Raw genomic sequence first — 26265 nt, 5'->3', positions numbered from 1 at the left:
GCCCTCCCCTCACTGCAAGACATTTATAAATCTAGAGTCCTACGCAGAACACACAACCTCATCAAGGACAGCACACATCCACAACACTCATTATTCACACTCCTACCGTCAGGCAGACGCTACAGGAGTTTGAAGTCCAGGACCACAAGGCTGGCAAACAGCTTTTACCCACAGGCCATCAGGCTCCTCAATGAAGCACTCACACACGCCGCACGCAACACACGCACACACTCATAGCACTTTATTTATTTATTTATTTATTTATTTGTATTATTTACTTGTATTAATGTCTCTTCTGTTGTTGTTGCTTAATTTATTGGTATATATGTTTATGTGTTTATGTTTCTTATGTTCTTATTCTTTCTTGTGTTTTCTTTCTTTTCTTGGGAGAATGAACAGAATAAGATTTTCATTGCATGGTATAACTGCTGTTTTACCATGCACATGACAATAAAACTCTCTTGAATCTTGAATCTTGAATCTTGAATCCAAATTACAGCTGTTTTTCCATTTCTGCTGTTCTTTTATTTTATTTTTCCCAACTATTTCAACTTTTTGTTCATGTTATGACTTTATTGCCATAATATCATAACTTTTTCCCCAACCCAACCTTTTCCCAAATATGACCATTTTAATCTTTGTTTTGTTTTTTTCTCTTATAATATTAGCACTTTCAAAAATGCACTTATTATTTATTTCATATTTCAACTCTGCGACTAAAATGATAATACCAGTTCATTTATTACCAGTTTATTCAAGTACAATTGCCACTTTTTCTGCTTAGAATGTGACTGTTTTCTCTCGATATTTTAACTTCAGATTGATCGATACTTCATTGATCTCCAAGAGAATTTCACGTAATTTCTTGGAAAATTACACCTGTTTTTGTTCATTTCTGCTGTTGGGTTTTTTTCCATTTTTCAATTATTTCAACTTTCTTCTTGTCAAATTTTTTTGTGATAATTGCTAATTTATTCTCATAATATTCTGACTCCCCCCCCCTCCCCCCAAACAAATTTTCCAAAAATTACAACTTTTTTGTTTTGTTTGTCATAATATTACGACTTTAAAGAACAACCTATTTGTTCTTTAATATTTCAACTCCATGCTACTAAAATGGCATTATTTTTCCTCATAATATTAAAAGTTTAGTCTCATTTTTTTTTAGTACTTGGACTTTATTCTCGTACAAATTACAGCTGTTTTTTCCCATTTCTGCTGTTGTTTTTTTTCCGTAATTTTTCCACCTATTTCAGCTTCTTCTTGGACATTTTACTGTCGTATTATTATGACTTTATTCCCGTCATATTTTGACTTTATTCTTGTAACATGACAACTTTTTCAGCAACCTCGTTTTCCAAAAATGGCAACTTTACTTGCTGTTTTGTTTGTTTCTGAAATGAAAAAGAAACGGTGTGACTTTCCCCAGGTCTCTTTACATGACTTTAGTTATTTTATTTTTTTTATTATTATCAGTTTGCATTGTTGGTATTTATCATTTTTATTAATGTGTTATTTTAATTTGCTGTAATATTGTTTTTAGAAAAATACAATTCTGAATGACTTATGCCACCTAGTGTCCGAGGCAGGGCATTGCCTGACATGATCATAACAATAATAATAATTGTATATTATTGCATGTGTTGTGTTTGCTTGTAAAATGATGACATAGTTTGTACAAACCACACGTTTAAAAAAAAAAGACATAAGAATAATGTGGCTAATAATATTGTATACGGGTATAATGTTGGCGTCTGCAGTGACACGGACAAACACTAGGTGGCAGCAGAGGTAGCGATATAAATAATCATGGCAGTGAAACAGCTTCTTAGCGAGCCGGATGGGATGTCGACGTTTATATTTCATACAGTCAGTGGTTCATACTAGAATGTAAACATATTCGACAACCGGTGAATATATTTACAGCAGATGGTTGAACCGCAATGACTGAATAACGGGCACTGCATCCGCCAGCCTGCTTTTGCTACTATCATATAACCGCCACAATCAATCGCCTCATTAATAATTCAGCTTCATGAGTGTATGCGCGCATGCGCATTCTTTCTCAGTCATTTCTGGGTAACTCTTTCTGACACCTCTTGGACTGGAACCTTTTCAAACCTCAGTACATGTAGCAGCATGCTAGCAGCATGCTAGCCCACTGGCTCGCTAGCCGATAGACATTGTTGCTGGAGATGTGCGAGTATTGAACGAGTCGTCCAAAACTCAAGAGTTTCTCCACTGCAATCGGGACTCACGGGTAGTCGCTAGAAAAGTGAAAGTCCAGGATTGATTCGAGTTAGTCGACTACCCGAATCTATTCAGTGAGTCAGTCATTTAATGAAATAAGACACTCGTGTTTTTGTGCTATTTGGGAGCACGTTTTGGTTCGCCAGATGTACAGTACGAGTTAAAATGACATTACTCTGTGTGTGTGTGTGTGCGTGTGTGTGTGGTATACAAATGTGCCATTTGTCAGCACTTTAAGCGCCGGCCAGGCCCTCAGCACAAATGTGTTTACGAGCAGAGCTGACGAGGGGATTCGCGGTTAAAACCCTCGATCAATAAGGGAATTGTGAGCACAAAGAGCACAGGACAGTCCACCCCCATATGTTGGAAATGTCACAAAGATCACATATCACGTATTTCACTGAAAACACCACCTTCTAGTGCACCACAATGACTGCGTGCACTAGAAGTACACTAAAAGTACATGAAGGAGTATTTCAAATAAATAAATAAACAAGCATGTTCAATATGTTTAAAACAAATTGGCGTATAATATATGAAATTATTAAAAATTCAATAATATCCTAAAAAAAGTAATACATTTATAATATACGATAATATACATTTAAAAATATTTTTTAAAATGTGCCTTTCATTAAGAAAATATTCTTTATATTATTTATATCAAATGAACGCTTCTAAAATGTTTTCTTTTAAAAATGGTTGTATAATAACATGTGCATTTTCACCTGTACCCACATTTTATACGTTTATATATTATACAAAAAAGTCCAATTTTATTTCATACTTAATAATACAAATAAATAATACATTAAATAATTAATATCACCCGAAATGAAATCATTTTAAACATGAAATAAAGACATTATAAAAAATACAACCTGAAATATATGAAAAATCATTTTTAAAAAAAGAAAATATTTATAGACAATTAAACCTTTCTAAATGTTTTTTTGTGCCTGTGCAGAGATTTAAAGGACACGTGCGTATATTATTATTATTATTAAAAGCTCGCATTTAATGGATGCTTAATATTTAATTTAACACTTAATATTCAAAATAAATCATGTATAAAAATACAAAAAAAAAATCAAAATAAATAATTTTTGAACACTTAAAGGACACGCTGTGTCATAAATAAAAAAAAATAAATAATGCATAAAAAACACAAAAAATCACAATAATTCAATGAATAAAAAATCATTTGATTTTTAAAAAAATACATAAATGCTATGCATTACAATATGCATGAAAATATATGAGAAAGTATTAATTTAGTTTAAAAAAAAATCTAATATTTATAGCAAATGCAAGCTTTGTAAAATGGGTTTTTATTTTATGTCCACACTTAAAGGACACTCTGTGTATATTATATATATAAAAAATAATTTCATTCATTCTTGATCATACTTAAATCATTAATACCAACAATTCAAATAAAATCATTTGTATAAATAAATATAGTAGATAATAATATACATTTAAGTAACAAAAAGGAAACTACTTATGATTGACTGTATATTCATTTGCCAATATGGCATCAGTGTGATCGCTCCAAAGAGGGGTGGGCGCGGCTTACTGGCATGACGTCACCGCCCCTCCCTCCCCGGTCGTCCGGGTCCAGTCAAGTCCTCTCATGTCTTGGGATGATGCGGTGAAGCTTTGTCATCTCCAAATCCAGTTGAGGACGTCGTTCTTCTCCGTCCAGCATGACGAGCGCAAGCGACTTTTACCGCCGGTAACAACCTCTTTATTCTTATTCTCTATTTTCACATCCCGCATGTGTGTGTGTGTGTGCGTGCGTGTGCGTGCGTGTTAGTGATTGGGCATTCTTTTTTCCTGTGTTGGTTAAAAAAAACAACAAAATACTCCACATGCACACAACTTCCTGTTGTGAGGAAAGCTTAGAAAGCTGTCCACGTGCGATACGTTCCGCATTTCAATTCCGCAGCACACTCGCGTACTTCATGAAAGTACAAGTACTACAAGTACTTCTAGTACACGTTTGGACCTAAAAGACGGGGAGAATGACCACTTAGTCCAAGATGGAAGCATTATTTCTTCTTTTTTTTTGTAAGCAGGCGCAAAAACCCCCAATTCAGCTTTTTTTTTTTCTCTTGGCCCGTGGTGCATTCTAAAACTATCATTCCAAAAGGAAACTAAAACAAAACAAAAACAGGAATTTTACAAGAATCAAGTCAAAATACTGTATTAGGAGAAAAAAGTCGCATTCTAAAAAGACAAAAAAGTCAAAAACGTGTAAATGCTATGAAAACCAAAAGCAAAGTTGTAATTTTTGGAAAGCGAGGTTGGGGTAAAAGTGATAATGTTAGGAGAATAAACGTTTAATATTATGACAAGAAAATTAACATGAAGAACGTAAACAGCAGAAATGGGAGAAAAACAGTTGTAATTTTATGAGAATAAAGTCCAAATATTAAGAAAAAAGTCACAATTTTACGAGAATAAAGTTGTCATAATATGAGGAAAAATAATGTCATTTTAGTAGCATGGAGTTGAAATGTTAAAGAAAAAATATGTTTTTAAAGTTGAAATGTTATGAGAAACAAACAAAATAAAGTTGTCATTTTTGGGAAATGAGGTTGTGGGAAGAAGTCAAAATATTACAAGAAGAAAGATGAAATAGTTGGAAAAACAGCAATGGAAAAAAAAACTATAAAATAAAAATATTTGTATTGTAATGAGAAAAAAGTCCCGATTTTACTAGAATAAACTCTTACTATGATGAAAATATTTATTAAATTTCAGTAGCATAAAACGTAAATATTAAAGAAAAAATGTGTGGGTTGTTTTTAAGCCGAAATGTTATGGGAAATGAGGTTGAGGAAAATGTTATAATGTTACGAGAATAAAGTCAAATTATTATGAAGTCATAATGTTATTTGTTAAGAAAATTAACATGAAAGTTGTAGTTGGAATAAATAAGAAAACGGCGGAAATGGGAAAAAAAACAGCTGCAATTTTTTCAGAATGAAGTCAAAATATGAAGAAAAAAGTCTTAATTTTAAAATAATAAACTTGTAATATTATCAGGAAAAATAACGTTATTTTAGTAGCACAAAGTTGAAATATTAAAGGAAAAAAAAGTTGTAATATTATAACAAACAAAACAAAAGCTGTCCTCAGAAAGGCTGAAGGCGCAAATTGGCAGCCACGTTTCCGTCAGACTACCCCAGAGCAGCTGTGTCTCCAGATGTAGACGACCACCAGCAGTGTGGGACTGAGCAGTGAATGAATAATGGCTTCACTTCATTGAGGTTTGGGTGTAATCATTTATATGTACAGTGTGAATAGATACATTCTATAAGTACAAGTACAATATCATATACTGTATACCACATCTATGTTTTTAGTGATACTGGAAAATGTACACGTGTGCCATGTTACATTTTTTAAACTTACCTTATTCAAACGTTCAGTCTTTCAACGTTTTCTCTTTTCAATGTTCACCTCCTCCCCCTTCATAATGTTGCATGTCAAGTATAAAATATTCCCCGGGGAGGCGGGGGGGTTAGTTAGTGAGTTTGAAGAAGTAACGTACTTCCTGCTTCATGGAGGATGACGACACACACACACAGTAAGTACCGTTTATTTATCTTTCACACCAGCGCTTCCCATAGCTTTACAGCTTTGGGGGCAAGAGGGGCACAAACCTGCACCCATGCATGCGCACAACATGGGGGTACAGCCACCCCTCCCAAGTCCAACAGAACCTGCGCCACCCCCTCCAAATGTGCTTTCTTGCGTAGTTCGACTTGTTTCCTTTGTGGCTGCTCTTTGCTTCCTTCATGACTACAAGCAGCGTCCAGTCTTACTATTGCGAAAGTTTGTGTAGCGTTACTGTGGAGGAGCGATCGCATTGCAGCCACCTCTGCGCCCCCACATACAGTCAGCTCTGCACCCTGAATGGCTGCCATGGTGGAGCAATCGCAATGCATCTGACTTTGTCTTGAATGTTACTGTGGAGGAGCGCTCGCACTACAGCTTGCTCTGCGTCCCAAATGTTGCCGTGGAGGAGCAATTGCATTACAGTTGACTCTGCATTCCAAATGTTAACGTGGAAAAAAAACTGCACACTTACCGCAGAGGAGCAATTGCACTGCAGTTGGCTTTGCATGCCAAATGTTGCCGTGGAGGAGCGATCGCACTACAGCCGGCTTTGTGCCCCAAATGTTACCGTGGAGGAGCGATCACACTACTACTGGATTTGTGCCTTGATTGTTACCATGGAGGAGCGATCACAGTAGTCGGCTTTGCGCCTCCAATGTTACCATGGAGGACCGAGTGCATTACAGTTGGCTTTGCACCCAAAATGCTAATGTAGAGGAGCAATCGCATTACAGCCAGCTTTGCACCTTGAATGTTACCATGGAGGAGCAATCACACCACAGTTGGCTTTGCGCCTCAAATGCCACCCTAGAGGAGCGATTGCACTACAGTTGACTTTGCATTCCAAATTTTACCATGGAGTCATTGCACTACAGCCGGCTTTACACCCAAAATGTTAATGTAGTGGAGCAATCGGATTACATTTGGCTTTATGCCTTGAATGTAACCCTAGAGGTGGAATCCCAATACAGGCGGCTTTCCAGCCAAAATGCTACCGTAAAGGAGCAATTGCTCTACAGTCGCATTAAATATCATCATGGAGGAGCAATCGCATTACAGCTGGCTTTGCATCCCAATTGTTAGCATGGAGGAGTGACTGCACTACAGCCGGCTTTGAGCCTTGAACGTTACCATGAAGGAGCGGTCGCAGTACAGTTGGCTTTGAACCCGAAATGCTACCGTAGAGGAGCAATCGCATTACAGTCGGCTTTGCGCCTCGAATAGATGAACATGGAGGAGCAACTGCACTACAGCTGGCTCTGTGCCCTAAATTAAACCATGGAGGACCAATCGCATTACAGTTGGCTTTGCGCCTTGAATGTTACCGTAGAGGAGCGATTGCATTAGAGTCGGCTTTGCACCAAAAATGCTACCATGCAGGAGCAATCACATTACATTCGGCTTTGCGCCTTGAATGTTACTGTGGAGGAGCAATTGCACTACAGCCGGCTTAGCTGCGTGCGCATGTTTGCGTGGATAATAATCGTAAGGCGTGAAAGTGCGTGCATGCCAGACGGGTATCTGTAATGCTGCACGGTATCGTGGTCATTTAAGTTAGTGGTGAGTGCAAGTTGTAACATTCCAACAGTATCAGTATCAGTATCAGTATCAGGTGTGGATCTTCTCTTTTGTGTTCAAACAGGATGGTTGCCGGCTTCCTGCCATCTTTCTGATGCCATCTTGGAACAGTGGAAGCATTTTTTTTTTTTTGGACGAGCTCGGCACGGTTTTCCCGCGCGATGGAGCCCCCGGACCCGTGCCACAGCAAGCACCACATGGACTCCAGGGGCAGCCCCGCCATCAGCGCCATCATGTTCGCCGCCGGCATCCTGGGCAACGTGGCCGCCCTGGCCATCCTGGAGATCCGGCGGCGGCGCGACTCGAAGGCGACGGACGGTCGCGGACGCTCGCTGTTCCAAGTCCTCATCACGTCTCTGGTGGTGACGGACTTGGGCGGGACGTGCCTGATCAGCCCGCTGGTGCAGGTGTCGTACTCCAACAACGTCACCCTGGAGGGGATGTCGCCCAACACTCACGCCGTGTGCTCCTACTTCGGGTTCAGCATGACCTTCTTCAGCTTGGCCACCATGTCGCTGCTCTTCGCCACAGCTCTGGAAAGGTGCTTGGCTATCGGCTACCCCTACCTGTACACCCGCCACGTCACCAGGAAGTGCGCCTACGTGACCATCCCTGCCGTCTTTTTGCTCTGCGTTGCGTTCTGCCTCTTCCCTTTCGTGGGCTTTGGTAAATACGTGCAGTACTGCCCCGGCACGTGGTGCTTCATCGACATGAACCCGGAGAGGACAAAGGACAGGGTCTACGCCAACCTGTACGCCAGCGTGATGCTGCTGCTGGTGCTCGCCATCGCGGCGTGCAACGCCTTCGTGGTGTACCAGCTGCTGCGCATGTACCAGCGCCGCAGGATCAGCCGAGGCTCCGTCGTGGCCAACGTGCGGCCAAGCGGCGAGCGCGGGCCCATGTCGTTGGCGGAGGAGGTGGAGCATCTCATCCTGCTGGTCTTCATGACCATCATCTTCATCATCTGCACGCTGCCCCTGGTGGTGAGGACACACGCTCTTTGTACGTCTCTTCTGTGCAAACGTCGACGTTGCAAAAGAAAGGAGAAATGCATCATTTATCAGGAGCGATACGATACCGCTACAATAGCGTCATATTACCTTTTCAGTGCGGCGTCTCGCCGTCATCTGGCGTGAGGCCGTGATGTCACCACACACACTTTCCATTCACTTCATCAATTTACTAACTATTTATATATATATGTATATATATATATAGTTATTATCCATTTATTATGAATACATTTTCATATACAGGCCTTTTATAATATGTATAACCCTTTGTTTTATATTTATTTAATTTGTATTGATATTTCATTTTATTTTATTACATATTTACATTAAGTCCTTATTTTATTTGATATTTTACTGATTATTTCATTAGTTATATTGATTGATTGATTTACATTATATATATTTTTTTATATAATTGTCATCTTTTTGTGGGTTTTTTGCCCTTTCTGCTAAGGCTGGTTTTTAACATAAAATATGCTAATAAAAAGTATTCCAAAAAAAGTTTTCTACGCTACAATTTTTAAAAAGTTATGACATGATTCCGTTCTTTTTTTTTTTTTTTTTTTTGTCAAAGTAAGACAGGGGTGCAGCCCGGGGGCCATTTGTAGCTGGGTTTTTTTGTTTGTTACATTAGCAAAAATGGTAAAATCAGTGGTAATGGACAAGATTAAAGTCAAAATATTAAGAGCAAAAAGTTGTAGAAGAAAATGTAATTTTTTTGTATAATGTTGTAACATTGTAGAGAAAAATGACATCATTTTATTATCGTAAAGTTGAAATACTAAGACCTGTTTTTATGTTCCTAATATTTCTACTTTCTTCTAACTAATCTTCATAATAAATTCCTCATAATATCACAAATGTATTCGTGTAAAACGCCAACTTTTTTTCTCGTTAGAATACGACGTTTTTTCTCTAAATATTTTGAGTTTATTCCTGTAAAATTACAGCTGTTTTTTCCATTTCTGCGTTTTTGTTTCTTTTTAATTTTAACTATCTCAACTGTTTCACTATCCCAACTTTTCCTACAAGCTAATTTTCCCAAAGACTTCATTTTGTTCGTCATGAGATTACAATTTAAAAAACATGACAGATTTCTAGCTGAATATTCCAACTCTATGCGACTAAAATGACATCGTCTTCCCTCTTAATATTCTACGCTCATTCTTGTAAAATCACAACTTTTTTTCTTGTTAGAATATGAATTTTATGACATTCTCTCAGTATTTTCACATAATTCTCAGAATATTATAGCTGGGTTTTTTTCATTTCGGTTGTTTTTTCCAACTATTTCAACTTTCAGTGTTCTTATGAATTTATTCCTCTATTATAACTTTTCCCCCAAGCTCATTTTCCATGAAAAATGAGCTTTCTAAAAAACCCCCAACAAACTTTTCTTTCATATTTCAACTCTCCAAAATAAAATGACATTATTTATCCTCCTATTACAAGGTTATTCTTGTGAAATTGCAACTCTTTTCACGTTTTTCTTGAATGTTTTTCTCTTAATATTTTGACTTTATTCTGGTAAAATTACAGCTGTCTTTTTTAAAAAAATATATTTTTGCAGTTGTTTTTTTTTTTTTTCATTTTCCAACTATTCAAACTTTCTTGTAAATGTTCTTGTCGTAATATTATGACTTTATTCCCACAATATCATAACTTCCCTCCCAGTAGTTTCTCATAATGTTACAATTAACTAATTGATATGTTTTGTCAACTTTACGCTACTAAAATGACATTATTTTTCCTCATAATTTGACCAGATTATGTTCATTAATTTTCCAACTATTTCTTGTTAGACGACAACTTTTTTCTCTGAATATTTTCACTTTATTCTAGTAAAATTACTGCTGATGATATTTTTTTTAGAAACCCCCGCTGCTGTAAGACGGGTTTTTGTCTTCTGCAATGAACGCTGCAGACGAGAGCGAAGGTGACCCCCTGCTGTGGTCTGATTCCAGGTCCGCGTGTACATCAACTCGGTGGAGGAGCGCAAAGAATCGCACCACCTGGACCTGATCGCCCTGCGTTTCATCTCGGTCAACTCCATCATCGACCCGTGGGTTTTCATCCTCCTCTCTCCCGGCGTGGTGCACTTTTGCTGGGCCTCCGTCTGCACGACTCCGCCAAGATCTCTGAAGGCTTCCCACTTCCGCTCCACAGTAGACAAAAACACTCGTGCAAATGTTGAGCTATCTTGTCGGGAAATGGAAAACGCCGAGCCTCGTCCGCCTCGAGAAAGCGTATGACAGAATTCCATTTATATTTATTTGACTTGCCAAAATGTTCCTTTTTGTGACTCGTGTTTCGCTGCCGTCGGGGGCGGTCGTCCACTTTTATCATCTGCTTGCACTTCAATCATGCACGTGTGCGCCCTTGCCAAGCTTTGCCGAGTATTTGTGTCAAAAAAATCTACATAGGCGCTTAGGGGGAGACGACAAGTGTGGCCCGCGGCACGTTGGAAAAATATCATTGAACAAGAAAACAGAAACTGGCAACATTTGCTGTCATTTTACAACAAAATAAAGTCAAAATATTAAACGCAATTTTACGATAAAAATTGCCATTTTACAAGAATAACGACGTAATATGATGAAAAATAATGTCATTTGAGGGCCCTGTCACACCTTGACGATTTAGGCAGCGCATGCCTGACGGGATCATTTTGATGGCATACGTTGAACTGACGACAGGTTTTTCTCCAATTTTGGGCGTGTACATAGCGTATTCATAACGAGGTCGACGTAAACATGACATATTAGTAAGTTATAGAGAACGTTTCTTTAACTTATAGACAACTTATATCAACAAATGCGTAGCGTGTTGCCGGTGTTCACAATTTATGCCCAACGGCCAACGCTTGGCACACCTTGACGATTTAGCCAGCGTACGCCAACGTATAAAAAATTTGGCCAATACGCTGGCGTACGTCGAATAAGTTATGGGTTTTGTATAAGTTAAGAGCACGCGGAAGCACGCCGGCATACATCATAGTACGTCTAAGTCGTCCATAGTCGTATGTCAACGTATGATTCATACGTCCCGCATCCGCGGGCAATAAGTTATGCAATCGTTGACACCCGTTCACACACGTTATTTGTAAGTTACGTACAAGTCGTAATACATCAACATACCTTGAGACAAAACTGTGTGTTCTTGGCAAGCTTCGGCTGAGATGAGATGGAGGCTGTCATGTTTGCATTAGCAGATAAGGTAGCAGCTTGACTATGGAATCACAGGAGTGCCAAAATTAAACGGGAATACGTGTGGAAATACAAAGAGAATAAATAATAAAACAATATACAAATGTAGTCATATTCTTTTTCCATTTTGTCATTGTTTTTTCTGTATTGTCTTTGTCTTTTCCACTTACGTTTTGTCATTGCATTTAGTAATGAAAAAGACAAAACAGGAAAATCGACGCCAAAATGGAAAAAACAAAGACAATGCAGAAATCATTCTTTTGTCTTTGTCATTTCTAAATGCAATGACAAAACGCAAGTGGAAAAGACAAATACAAAACAGGAAAAACAATGGCAAATTGGCAGTGTTTCCCGCCTCAACGGTCTGTGTAATTTACTCCACCCCTGGCCCTTCTCCAGGCACGCCTCCCGCCGAGCCCACTCCGCTGTGATTGGTTACACTCGCAAGCGCTCCCGAGAACTTCCGGACAGCTGCCGAACCCCTCTTGCCCGATTACATACACAAAATAAACACAATTAAGACACTGATGAATTGTTACTTACAGCTTGCTCTTCTGACTCTTCAACACCAAAGGCGTCGGACTTCAGCAACAGTTTGGCGGATAGTCCAGCTTCGTATTGACCCGTGTTCACAAAACAGTCCCGTGTGAAGTGTCGTTAACAGATGAGCACATTTTACTCTCGCTGGGTGGGAATCAGCTACTCCAACCACTAGTGCCTGAAACTTGCCTCTCTAGGCACACCCCAACAAACATTTCCTGGGAGCCATACGTGCTAACGGTGAACAGAGCAGAGTGAAGCAGAGCGGGGGTGCTGGGCATGCCCATATAAGGAAGTCCGGGTTGCACTGACGTCAATGGGACGCCCAAAACTGCTTTCTGGGCTCACTTCCAAATGCGTGAACCATCGTTTAACACGAGAATACAACATTGTAACAACATTCATAGGTCAGAAAAGAGGAAAAGCATAATAGGCCCCCTTTAAGAGAAAAAAGTCCTATTCTAACAAGAAAAAAAAGTTGCTATTTTATGAAAATAAACTGGTATTACGAGGAAAAATAATGTCATTTTAGTAGCATAGAGTTGAAATATTCAAGAAAAGTCGTAATATTATGCGAATAAAGTCATAATATAAAGGGAATAAAGTCATAATATTATTGGAATAAAGTAGTTTTAATATGAAGGGAATACAGTCATAATATTATGGGAATAAAGTAGTTTTAATATGAAGGGAATACAGTCATAATATTATGGGAATAAAGTACTGTAGTTTTAATATTATGGGGATAGTCAGGATATTACAAGAAGAAAATTGACAAGAAAGTTGAAATTGTCTTTTATTTTCAGTTTATTCCCGTAAAACGACAACTTTTATGTGTTATTATTTTGAATTTATTCTTGTAAAATTACTGTTGCTTTTTCCTGTTTTTTTGTGTGAAAATGTTCTTGTGAAATGCTATTTTTATCATGTGTGCGTATTTGCGCCTCTTATCTGTCGTCTGTGGTCACAACGTAGCTGCCTTACTGCTGTACTTTTATCATTAATTACTCCCTGTGCGTGTGCGTGTGACGTACGTGTGTGTGTGACGTACGTGTGAGTGTGTGTGTGTGTGCGTGTGACGTACGTGTGAGTGTGTGTGTGTGTGTGTGCGCGCCTGCTTTTCATGCGTGAATGTAAGGAATGTCGCAACCCTTGAACGCAACGCTGCATGAAAAATGTGGAATTGTTGTAGAGTGTAACTGTTAAGTACTACAAAGTACTGCTGTAGATGTGTGTAACTGTTAAGTACTACAAAGCACTACTGTCGATGAACGTGTGTGTGGTTTTTTCCCTGCTTGTCCACACGATGTATAACATTTATCATTACATTTTCTAATCAATTATATTCCTATCAATTATATTGATATTTAACATATACATGTAACATTTATAGTAATATATAACATTAAAGTTATATTTAACATTTATGTCTATCACATTTCTATTCATATGCAACATTGATGGCTATATTTAGCATTTATTTTAACATTTACATTTACATATAACATTTTTTGTTTTATTCCTTTATTTTTTATGTATATTTAACATTTAAATGTGTGAGTCACATTGATATTTTTAACAACTATATTGATATTTAACATTTACATGTAACATTTATAGTAATATATAACATTAAAGTTATATTTAACATTTATGTCTATATCTAACATTTCTATTCATATGCAACATTGATGGCTATATTTAGCATTTATTTTAACATTTACATTTACATATAACATTTTTTGTTTTATTCCTTTATTTTTTATGTATATTTAACATTTAAATGTGTGAGTCACATTGATATTTTTAACAACTATATTGATATTTAACATTTACATGTAACATTTATAGTAATATAACATTAAAGTTATATTTAACATTTATGTCTATATCTAACATTTCTATTCATATGCAACATTGATGGCTATATTTAGCATTTATTTTAACATTTACATTTATATATAACATTTTTTGTTTTATTCCTTTATTTTATTTATGTATATTTAACATTTAAATGTGTGAGTCACATTGATATTTTTAACAACTATATTGATATTTAACATTTACATGTAACATTTATAGTAATATAACATTAAAGTTATATTTAACATTTAAGTCTATAGCTGACATATGCAACATTTCTATCTACTATATTTAGCATTTATTTTAACATTTACATTTATATATAACTTTTAGCTAATGTATATTTAACGTTGAAATGTATAAATCACATTCATATTTGGCATTGGTATTTTTAACAATGATATTTATATTTAACATTTAGATGTAGCATTTTCAGACGCCGACTCTTCCGCCACAAAGATGTGTTTGTTTTTTGGTCGATGGCAAGTAAAACCAGCACGGATTCCAATCACTCCCTCCTTCTGTCATCTTCCGCCGCCGCGGCGAGATAACGACATTTATCTTGAGCGATGATCCCACTCAGCGCCAGTTTGCATGCACGTTATCTCCTTGCATCTCCTTGGCTTCTTTTCCTCTTCCAGTGAGAACCACAAACATCACCACAGCAACCAGCGTGTCCTCCGGGACGCCACAAAAACTCAAATTCAACAACAAACATTCAAGCTGTGAGTCCTTCCATTCATTCATTCATTCATGCTTCACCGCCGACATCCTAAAAATATCATTTAACAAGACAACAAAAAAAAACAACAAAACAACAAAAATCAGCAGCCGTCTTTGAAGAATAAAGTCAAAATACTAAAAAAAAAAGGTGTCATTTTCGTAACATTATGAGGAAAAATAATAATTTAGTAGCATGAAGTTGAAATAGTAAAGAAAAGAACTCTTTTCTTTAAAATAAGGTTGGGGAAAAAGTTATAATATTAATAAAGTCAAAATATTACAAGATTACTCACAAAAAAATATTAAATGGCGGAAATGGAAAAAAAGCTGGAGTTTTAAGAGAAAGTCAAAATAAAAGTCATATTCAAACAAGAAAAAAAATACATTTTGTGAGATTAAAACTGTAATATTATGAGCAAATATAATCATTTTAGCAGAATATAGTTGGAATATTAAAGAAAAGGAAGGCTGTTTTTTGTAAAGTTGTAGTATTATGAGAAACAAAGTTGTCATTTTTGGAAAATTAGGTTGGGGAAAAATATTTTTCTAAATATTATGGGAATAAAGTCATAATATGGGAAGAATATTCACAAGAAAAAAGTAAAAATATTTGGAAAATAAAAAAAGAGCAGTAATTTTACAAGAGTAGTCAAAATATCAAGAGAAAAAAGTTGTAATTTTACAAGAGTAGCATCATAATACTACGAGGAAAATAATGTCATTTTAGTAGCATAGACTTACAATATTAAAGAAAAAATATGTTTTTTCTTAAGTGGTAATATTAGGAAAAACAAAACAAATTAAAGCCGTCATTTTTTTGAAAATTAGGTTGGGGGAAAAAGTTATAATATTGTGGGAATAAAGTCATAATTACGAGAAGAAAATGAATTAAAAAGTTCAAATTGTTTAAAAAACAGCACAAGAAATGGAAAAAAACAGCTGTCATTTTACAAGAATAAAGTCAAAATAGTAAGAGAAAAAAGTCGTATTCTAAAGAGAAAAAAAAGTTGTAATTTTTTTTAGAAGAAATCAGTAATCTTATGAGGAAAAATGATGTCATTTTAGTACCATAGCGTTGAAACATTCAATTAAAAAGGCTCCAGGGGTGGATGAGTTTTGTCCTGAATTCCTCCAGGCTATGACACGTCTCTTCAACATTGCGCGGAAGTCGGGAACCGTACCTCTGGATTGGCAGACTGGAGCGATGGTTCCCCTTTTTAAGAAGGGTGACCGCAGGGTGTGTTCCAGCTACAGAGAGACCACACTTCTCAGCCTCCCTGGGAAAGTCTATTCCAGGGTGCTGGAGAGAAGGGTACGACCGTTAGTCGAACCTCGGCTACTGGAGGTACAATGCGGTTTTCGTTCTGGTCGTGGAACACTGGACCAGCTCTACACCCTTGCAAGGGTACTGGAGGGTACTTGGGAGTTTGCTCAGAGTAGGGGAGGCAGTTGAGGTGGCTCGGGCATCAAGCCTGGATGCCTCCTGGACGTCTCCCTGGTGAGGTGTTCCCGGCACACCTGAGATCTAGGACACGCTAGAGGCCACGTTCTATATAGAACCTTGGGTAAGAACCTCCTTGTCTCAGCCAGAAAACGTATGATGTCCGTGCTTGCCAACAAGAGTACTAAGTGCTTAGCCCACGTGTCTGGATTGAACCCTTGCAGATTTCCATGACCTGAACGACAGAGAATCTAAACGTGTATCCGGGGGGAGTTCCAAAACGAATAGTTGCTGTTGGCTTGTGCTCAACCAAGAAGCTCATGGAGGTCCTGCTCCTGATTCGATTCCAGGACTAAACCAGTGGTGTATCCTGCATGAATGACGGCCTGTCTGACTAATAAACGATTAGCAGGAGCAGACACCCCTACCTAACTGAGTTTAACCACCCTCAGTGATTGGCTGATTCATGAAGCAGCTCCATTTATCGGATCATCTATGAAATCAGAGGAAGGAAGGAGATGATGCGTTTGGAGAGGCTGTTTTATGACCTTTACTACGTCTGCATCTTTCTAATCCTTCCAACGGAAGACAAAACTAAGACCACACCTTCGCCAAAGACCAATCCACCTCTGCCATCGCTGCTCTTTACCTCCATCTCCAACATCCCCAGTCACGGCCTCGGCGGGTCCACAGAGCCTCACCTCCATCTTCAACCGACAGCCGTTCACAGCCATTAGCCCCCTGCTGGCCCACATTCCAACAGATACCCTAAAGCACGGGTGTCCAAAGTGCGGTGCGGGGGCCATCTGTGACCCGCAGCTGTTTTTTTAATTGGCCCGCAGCACACTCTAAAAATATCACTTAAGAAGAACATTTTCAAAAACAACAACAGCAAAAATTTAAAAATCTACAGTAATTTTACAAGAATAAAGTCCAAATAGTAAGAGAAAAAAGCTGTCATTTTACGAGAATAAAGCGGTAATACCATGAGGAAAAATAATGTCATTTTAGTAGCAATCCTAATATTATGAGAAAGAAACAAAACAAAATAAAGTTTTGATTTTTGGAAAATTAGGTTGCAGAAAAGTTATAATATTACGAGAATAAATTCATAATATTAAGAGAAGAAAATTTACAAGGAAGTTAAAATAGTTAGGAAAAACCCAGCAGCAGCAGAAATGGAAAAAACAGCTGTAATTTCAAATATTAAGATAAAAAAGGCTGTATTGTAACAATGAAAAAGTTGCAATTTTCTCATAATAATTTGACTTTTTGTAAAATTACTACAGATTTTTTGTTGTTTTTTTCAAAAAGTTTTCTTGTTGAGTGATATTTTTGGAATGTGCGGCGGGCCAATAAAAAAACAGCCGGGGCAGCACTTTGGACACCCGTGCACTACATGAAAATGACATCCACAGGTTATAGGAAGGCACTGATTTAAAACAAAAACATATGTACAATGTCACATGCATCAATCACAGCCTTTTTGCTCCACATCGCTGCCAGGTTAGGCTTTTTTGGAGCTAGGCAAGGGGGAGCAGCGGGGCACACCTGCAGCCACTTTGCAATGGGGGGGTGTTCATTAATACGATGGCTGCAGCAGGAAGACGGCGGATTGTTTTTCTTGTTAATTACAGCAATATAAAAATATGTAAGAGTAGCAAAAACATGAAAAGTCCAGGTCCAGCTCGATGAAAGCCACTTGGGTGACACGTGGGGGTGATTGAGCGGGAACTGACCTGGGCTCAGTGACTCCTCCGCCAAGGACTCTCGCCGCTGGAAAGTTTCTTTGTCAGAACTCGGAGTGATCCGGCGTGTGGAAGGACGAACGTGTCGACCTTTCTTCCTCCGAGGCCGACTCTGCCGCGTCCGCCTCCTCCTCCTCCTCCTCTTCTTCTTCTTCTTCTACTTCAGCCTCGTCTTTCGGACCGGGCTCCTCCTCATCCATGACTTTAAGGAAGTCATAGAACTCCACAGCGGGAGGCCAGTCGCCTTCCTTTAATACTCCTGCAGACCAAACAATCAATCACAGTCGCGACAATCAATCCAACATTCATCCATTATCCAATTCATCCACTAACATTCAGCCAGCCACATTTTTGCCTCTTTTCTGGTAAGGTGCCGACAAAACCACCAACTCTTTGTCTTTGCTGCTTCATATCCAAACTTGGTAACCCACACAGTATCAGTACTCCACACGGTATCAGTAATCCACCCAGTGTAAGTAACCCACACAGTATCAGTACTCCACACGGTATCAGTAATCCACCCAGTATTAGTAACCCACACAGTATCAGTACTCCACACGGTATCAGTAATCCACCCAGTATAAGTAACCCACACAGTATCAGTACTCCACACGGTATCAGTAATCCACCCAGTATAAGTAACCCACATAGTATCAGTAATGCACACGTTATCAGTAATGCACACAGTATCAGTAATCCACATGTTATCAGTAATCCACACAGTATCAGTAATCTACTCATCCACACGGTATTAGTAATCCACAGGGTATCAGTAATCCACACAGTATCAGTAACACACATGTTATCAGTAATCCACACAGTATCAGTAACCCACGTTATCAGTAGTCTACAGAGTATCAATAATCCAATCATCCACATGGTATCGGTAATCCACGTTATCAGTAATCCACATGTTTTCAGTAATCAATACATCCCACACGGTATACGTAATCCACAGGTATCAGTAATTGACACACACACACACACACACACACAGTACGAGTAATAGTAATCCACATGGTATCAGTAATCCACACAGTTATCAGTATTCGACACACACACACTATGACTAATCTACACACTTTGTAGGTAATAGTAATAAACACAGAGTAGGAGTAATCCCCACAGTCTGAGTAATAGTAATCCACACACAAACAGAGTGTGAGCAATGAAGGTGTAAATAACAAAGGCTATGCACTCAGACGCTGGTTGCAATTTCACCACGGGTGCAAATAAAGTTTTATTGCTTAAAAAAAACCCATCAACGCCATTAGAGCAGACAGGGAAGGAGAATGAGGTCACCTTTTTTTTCTACTTCAAACTCTTGGATGCGAATACCCAGCAAATGAGCAAGTATCACCATCATTATTATTATTATTATTATTATCATGATAATAAGAAGCAAATAAATACATGTGCACTGTGCTGCAATGCAAGCATACTGTATGATAATGGAACGCCAGCAAAGGGGTGGTTAGTCGGGGTGTTGGGTTGCTTGTAGAAGACACATATGGAGGTTTGGAATGCCGTTCTTGCTGGGAGACGCTGGGATCCTTACCTGCAGGAGATTCTCTTGCTTCCTCCACTCGCTGCAGCCATCGCAGGACCGACCGGGCCAGGATTGGGGAGTAAGGCGGGTACTGGTAAACTTCAGGTCCGGTGGGCAAATGAGTGAGTAGCAGTGCCGGCAGAGGGGGCATGGAGCCCAGATAGGAGCCCAGGACGGACATACCCGCTGGAGTACGGCCGCTGCAAAGGCACACATGCAAAACATTTCAATACATTCAAACACCACCTTTCCTTTCAAATCTTCTTCTCCTAATATTTTCACTTTATTGCCATAACATCACAACTTTCACCAACCTCATTTTGTTTGTTTCTCATAGTCCAACAAAAATATTACTTTTTTTCCTTAATATTTTATCTGTATGCTATTAAAATGACACTATCATTTTCCTTCATAATATTATATACCTTTATTCCCATAAAATTGCAACTTTTTGTCTCGTTAGAATATGACTTTTTTCCTCATATTTTGATTTTATTACCATAATGTTTCCCCCAGCCTAATTTTCCAGAAATTACAACTTTGTTGTTTTGTTTCTTATAATATTACGACTTAAAAAAAACATTTTTTCTTTAATACTTCAAGTTTATGCTATTTCCATTATTTTTCATCATAATATTTGGAGTTTATTCTCACAAAATTGTGACTTTTTTTCTTGTTAGAACGCAGGCTTTTCTCTTCATATTTTGACTTTAATTCTTGTAAAATCACAGCTCATTTTTCCATTTCAGCTGTTTTTTTTCAGCTATTTCAACTTTCTTCTTGTAAATTTCCTTCCTGTAACATTTTCACTTTATTCCCATGATATTATAAAAATGACACCTTTGTTTTGTTTCTCATAATACGATGAAGTATTAGAGCTGCATTGAAAAAAAAAATCTGAGATTTCGAGAATAAAGTTATCATAAATGTCTGACTTTATTCTTGTAAATTACGATCTTTTTTTCTCCTAATATCACAACTTTTTTCTCGTAAATTGACGAGTTTATTCTCGTAATATTGCGAGTTTATTCTTGTGAATTTACAAGAATAAAGTCAAATTTACGACTTTATTCTAAAAAATTCATGACTTTATTTTTGTAAAAAGTTTATTCTCGCAAATGTCCAACCTTATTCTCGTAAATTTATGACTTTATTCTCATAATATTACGACTTTATTCTCGTAAATTTCCAAGTTTTTTCTTGGAAATTTATGAGTTTATTCTTGGAAATCCATGACTTTATTCGCATAAATGTACAAGTTTACTCTTGCAAATTTCTGACTTTATTATCGTAAATTTACGACTTTATTCTCATAATATTACGACTTTATTCTCGTAAATTTACAACATTATTCTGGTAATATTACAAGTATTTTCTTGTAAATTTACGACTTTATTCTCGTAATATTACACGTTTTTTCTTGTAAATTTACGAGCGGCCCTAAAACTCGGTCATATTACGACTTTTTTTTTTATATTTCAAATTTATACTACTTTCATTTTTCATCATAATATTACAATGTTCTAAAAATGATGTCTTTTTCTTGTTAGATTACCACTTGCAGCCCATTTCATTTAAATGGACACTTTGGACACCCTCCGCACTACACGCAGCATAGCCTTATGCAATCTTACGCAATCGCTCCTCCAAACGTTTTGAAGACGCTCACTCACATTTTGAAGGCAGCGTTCAGATGAAAAATGCTACCATTTTGACAGAAAATGAAGTAAAAAAAAAAAGAAAGAAAAAAAAGGGGTAACTGGAGCGTACAGGTGGATCCAGCAGGCCACGTACTGCTCCATCCTCTCGCCTCCCAACTCCAGCGCTCTCCTCATATCCTCCACCAGCGCCTTGTTCTGCTTCAGCCCCGTCTCGTCCTCCTCTTCTCCAACAAACAGCAAAAGAAGAGCTTTGCCCAGGCCCAGGAAGGACGGCAGGTTTTCCACCGTCAGTTCAGGCTGAAGACACAAAGGAGGACGACACACAATTATTATCACTATTATTACTATTACTATTATTATTATTATTATTATTATCATTATTATTATTATTATTATTATTACTATTATTATTATTATTATTATTATATGTGGCAATGCTGACAGCACATAGAAAATTCCACATCTATTTATCGCTCTACTTGGCCATCCTCATCTTCTAAATCATTTATGGTTGCTGGTACGATCCTCGGTGGATTTCAGAACATTTGTAAGAGTTTTTCCGCCAATGACACGGCATCGGCCGACCGAGTCTCCGCGCCCTTTCGGATGTGGAGCGGATCCATCCATACATGGTTAGTATCCATAGTGTACCAAGCGCAGTATCAGTATCGCAACGATACGAGCCTGATGAGATGGATATTCTTCACTCCTGTTCCATGTTTAGTTGTTTTCTTCTTCTTCTTCTTGTGGTGTTTATATTGTTATAGTTATATTGCATATTGCATCTTTTTTCCTTGAATATTTCAACTCTATGCTACGAAAATGACATTTTTTTCCTCATAATATCTAATAATTTTCTTAATATTTGGACTTTATTCTGGTAGAATTACATTACATTTTTCCAGCTTGCGTCTTGTAAATTTTCTCCTCATCATATTGTGAGATTATTGTTATAAAATTGTGACTCTTTTTCTAGTTAGAATACAACTTTTTCCTCTAAATATTTTTGACTTTATTCTCGTAAAAATTACGTATGTTTTTGTTGTTTTGTTTTCTCGTTAAATTGTATTTTTAGAATGTGCCGCGGGCCAATAAAAAAAACAAATGGCACTTTGGGCCGCACTTTGGACTTTGGACACCGTGCTTTTCCACATTGTGACTTCGACGTGCTTGTAAATATCCACCCCTCGCTACACTTGGGTGACAAACATAGCGCCACGGCGCATCTTCTGTGTTACGCAATGTCTGCGTAAACCAGCCCACTATTTCATGTTAGCACTTTATCACACACACACACACACACACACACACACACACACACACACACACACACACACAAATGTACAAGTTACCAAAGGATGCAGCAGTGCCGCCTCAATGCGGGAGAGCAAGTCCTCCACAGAGGAGGACAAGGACAACACGGAGACGTGGGAGTCTCCCCCCCACCATGCAAACAACAAAACTGCAGGAAGGTCCACTGAGCGCTCTGCAGCCCTGCAAAAACACCACATCACACACACACACACACACACACACACACACACACTATCGTTAAAACATTGACTCTTCAATTTTTAAGGTGACTTGAATTTATTATCATAAGATTAGAACTTTTTGCCCCCAAGCTCGTTTTCCAAAAACGACAACTTTATTTGGTCTTGTTTCTCATAACATTCCAACTTAAAAAAAAAAAACCTTTTGTCTTCAATATTTCAACTCAATGCTACTAAAATGATATTATTATTCCTCATGATATCGTGAGTTTATTCTAATAAAATTAAGACTTTCTTCTCTTCATATTTTCACTTTATTCTGGTCAAATTACAGCTGTCTTTTTTAATTCCCATAATATTACAACTTTGTCCTTGTACATTTGCTATAACTTTTTCCCCAACCTAATTTCCCCCGTCCCCAAAAAATGAACATTTTATTTGGTTTTGTTCTTATTATTTTTGTAATTTATTCTTGTAAAATTGTGACATTTTTCTCATTAGAATAGACTTTTTTTCTCTTCATACTTTGACTTTATTCTCATAACATTACAGCAGTTTTTTTTTCATTTCTGCTGTTGTTTTTTTAATTTTCCTTTTTTTTTTTTTTTTACATTTTGAAGTATTTAAATTTTCATCTAGCAAATTTTCTTATAATTATGAATTTATCCCCATAATATTTTGACTTTATTCCTATAATATTATAACTTTTCTTCCAACCTAATATTAAAAAAAGACAACTTTTTGTTTCTCATAATATTCTGACTTTGGAATATAATATCTCTTTTACTTCACATTTTAACTCGATGCTACTAAAATGAGGTTATTTTTCCTCATTATATTATCACGTTATTCTCATAACATTTCAACTTTTTTGTTTTCATTATTTTTAATTGAAATTACTGATTTTTTTTCTCCATTTTTACTCTTCTTTTGTTTGTTGTCGTCTTGTTAAATTATATTTATAAATAAAATAAAAAAACAGCAGTGGGCCGCACTTTTGAGAGCCCTGTTGTGGAAGGAATACAAATCAAGCATTTTTCTGGAGGGCTTTTATATTCCAGCAGCAAAGAAGAGGTGAAATGTCATGAGGAAGACGTCACGGCGTAGCGCTTACCATTCTCTCGCCGGGCCGTCTGTCAGCAGCGCACTCAGCACCCTTCCTCGTAACGTCCTCGCTGCGTGCTCAAACACGGGCACGCCTGCCGATGAGGAACGCGTGCTGAAAAGTCCCAGCATTCTGTGGGGCGTGGAGCCCGCTAGCGCAGGATGAGGCACCCCGTGAAGGAATGATGTCACTTCCTGTGGAGTAGATAGTACTCGAGGAGACGCTGCAAGGCTCCTGGGTGAATACATGTGCGCACACACACACGCTTAGTAAATAAGACTGACACTTGAATCACAGATTTGCAAAAATCCATTCATTAATAAATCATGCTGTTTTGTGGTTAAATGCAGCCTTTTATGAGGGAAAAAAGCATATTTGTAAGCAAATTTGATGGTTTTTTTTGGTCTAATTTAGAATATTTTCCCAGCAGTGAGGGCCACATCATGAAAAACTTTCATATTGTGTCAAACATGCTAAGAAGTGATATGTAGTTCAAGAAAAAAAAGAGCACTTTGTCATGGAGTTGAAAAACCAGATGAGTCATATCTCCTACTTCACTCTTACTTCTCGTAATAGTATGACTTCTTCCCCTGCCCTCATTTTGCAAAGACGCCAACTTTACTGTGTTTGTTTCTCATAATGTTACAACGTCAAAAAATAACATTTTTCCTGAATATTTCAACTCTAAGTTACTAAAATTACATTCTTTTTCTTCATCATATGACTAGTTTATCCTTGTAAAATTGTGATTTTTTTCCCTCATTAGAATATAACTTTTTTCTGTTAATATTTTGACTTTATTCTCATGAAATTACAGCTATTTTTCCCCATTTCCGCTGTCGTATTTCTTTTAAACTTTCCAACTATTTCAACTTTTTTCTTGTAAATTTTCCTTTCATAATTATGACTTTATTCCCATATTACAACTTTTTCCCAAACCTCATTTTCCAAAAATGACAACTGTTTTGTTATTTCTGCTATTACAAGTTAAAAAAAACAACTCTATGCTAATAAAATGACATTATTTTCTTTATACTATTGCCAGTTTATTTTCGTAAAATTAAAACTTTTTTCTTTTAATATTTTGACTTTACTTTATTCCCATATTACAATTTTTCCCCCAACCTCATTTTCCAAAAATGACAACTGTGTTTTGTTTTATTTCTGATAATATTAACACTTCCAGAAAATGACACATTTTTCTTGAGTATTTCAACTCTGTGCTACTAAAATGACATTATTTTTTTCTAGAAAAAGTCAGGCTTTTTTTCCTCGTTCAAATACAACTTTTTTCTCTTGATATTTTGACTTTATTCTGGTGAAATTCCAGCTGTTTTTTACATTCCTGCTGGTGTCCTTTTACATTTTTCCAACTATTTCAACTTTTGTCTTGTAAATGTCCTTATCATATTGCCATAATGTTTATATGCTATAAATGTGATGACATTGTATGCCGTGTGTCACATGGTGTGCTGTAAGACATGCACATTGTCCACCGAAGTGTGTATTTGTGGATGCTAACACACAATGCATTTCCTGTGCGTGTTTATTTGTGAACATATCTTTCACGCTCATCATCATCATGGCAGCAATCATGTCCTGTCCAAGACAAGCGTCCCTTCGGGGCAGCCAGCGTTCTTGGTCCCAGTTAAGATTGGGACGTTTCCTCCATCGGGATTCTAAAAATTCTAAAAATATTATTTAACAAGAAAATAAAAAAAAAAAAATGAAAACACCAAACATGTAAACATAATCATTAATTAAGAATAAAGTCAAAATATGAAAAGAAGCAAGTTGTAATCTAATGAAAATAGAATAAACTGGTGATATGATGAGGAAAAATAATGGCATTTTAGTAGCATAGGGTTGAAATATTCCAGACAAAATAAAAAAAATTTAAAAAAAGTCGAAATGTTATGAGAAACAAAAAAAAAGTTGTAATTTTGGGGAAACGAGATCGAGGAAAAAATATCAATATTATGTGAATAAAGTCAAAACAAAAGATATATTATGAGAAACAAACAAAAATAATAATATAACATAACATAAAATAATAATAATTATTATATCATATATAATAACAATGAAGTTTTGGAAAATGAGGTTGGGGAAATAGTCACATTATGGGAATAAAGTCGGAATATTATGAGAAGAAAGTTTACAAGAAAGTTGCACCGGGCCTCCTGCATGACGTCATCGATAAACAAGAGACCAAACACCCGGACGCTGACTCTGTGGTGGCCTCAGCCATCTTCTATGCTGTGGGCTGCTGGAGAGGGGGCAGCACGGACAGGGACAGGAGCAGGATCAATAGGCTGATCAGGAGAGCGAGCTCTGTCCTGGACGGTCCTCTGGACTCCGTGGAGGAAGTGGGGGAGAGAAGGATGTTGGCTAAGCTGACATCCATCATGGACAACACCTCTCACCCGCTACATGACACTGTGGGTTCCCTTAGCAGCTCCTTC

General features: G+C 37.3%; 2 protein-coding genes across 6 annotated transcripts in view; one reads left to right on the top strand and one right to left on the bottom strand.

Moving 5' to 3' along the window:
- The first annotated feature begins 3873 nt into the window (after window positions 1-3873).
- Window positions 3874-13673, top strand: ptger2a (prostaglandin E receptor 2a (subtype EP2)). 2 transcript variants are annotated; one of them, XM_054767367.1, is made up of 3 exons: window positions 3874-3988; window positions 7523-8441; window positions 10436-13673. In XM_054767367.1, the coding sequence occupies exons 2-3, from the start codon at window positions 7620-7622 to the stop codon at window positions 10721-10723; spliced, it is 1110 nt and encodes a 369-aa protein (XP_054623342.1). In that variant the 5' UTR covers window positions 3874-3988; window positions 7523-7619; the 3' UTR covers window positions 10724-13673. The 2 variants fall into 2 exon arrangements, with proteins under 2 accessions (XP_054623342.1, XP_054623349.1); XM_054767374.1 differs by lacking the exon at window positions 3874-3988 and adding an exon at window positions 5808-5848.
- Window positions 5413-26265, bottom strand: part of txndc16 (thioredoxin domain containing 16) — a 38253-nt gene continuing 17400 nt past the window's right edge. Inside the window, exons 15-20 of one of the 4 annotated variants that reach the window (XR_008567275.1) lie at window positions 23810-24034; window positions 22555-22696; window positions 21312-21499; window positions 19551-19741; window positions 17984-18251; window positions 5413-8471 (exon numbers count right to left, since the gene is read on the bottom strand). Coding sequence is in view for 2 of the 4 variants with exons in the window: in XM_054764670.1 (XP_054620645.1) it covers window positions 18037-18251; window positions 19551-19741; window positions 21312-21499; window positions 22555-22696; window positions 23810-24034 (961 nt within the window). In the remaining 2 variants the exon portion in view is untranslated. Of the gene's footprint in view, window positions 8472-14206; window positions 18252-19550; window positions 19742-21311; window positions 21500-22554; window positions 22697-23809; window positions 24035-26265 lie in introns of those variants that run through there. The other 3 variants (XR_008567266.1, XM_054764823.1, XM_054764670.1) reach the window with 3 other exon arrangements.

The sequence above is a fragment of the Dunckerocampus dactyliophorus genome, chromosome 1 (genome assembly GCF_027744805.1).
Source record: "Dunckerocampus dactyliophorus isolate RoL2022-P2 chromosome 1, RoL_Ddac_1.1, whole genome shotgun sequence".
Lineage (NCBI taxonomy): Eukaryota > Metazoa > Chordata > Actinopteri > Syngnathiformes > Syngnathidae > Dunckerocampus > Dunckerocampus dactyliophorus.
Note: the sequence above shows the minus strand (reverse complement) of the source record. Positions and strands in the feature narration are given on the sequence as shown.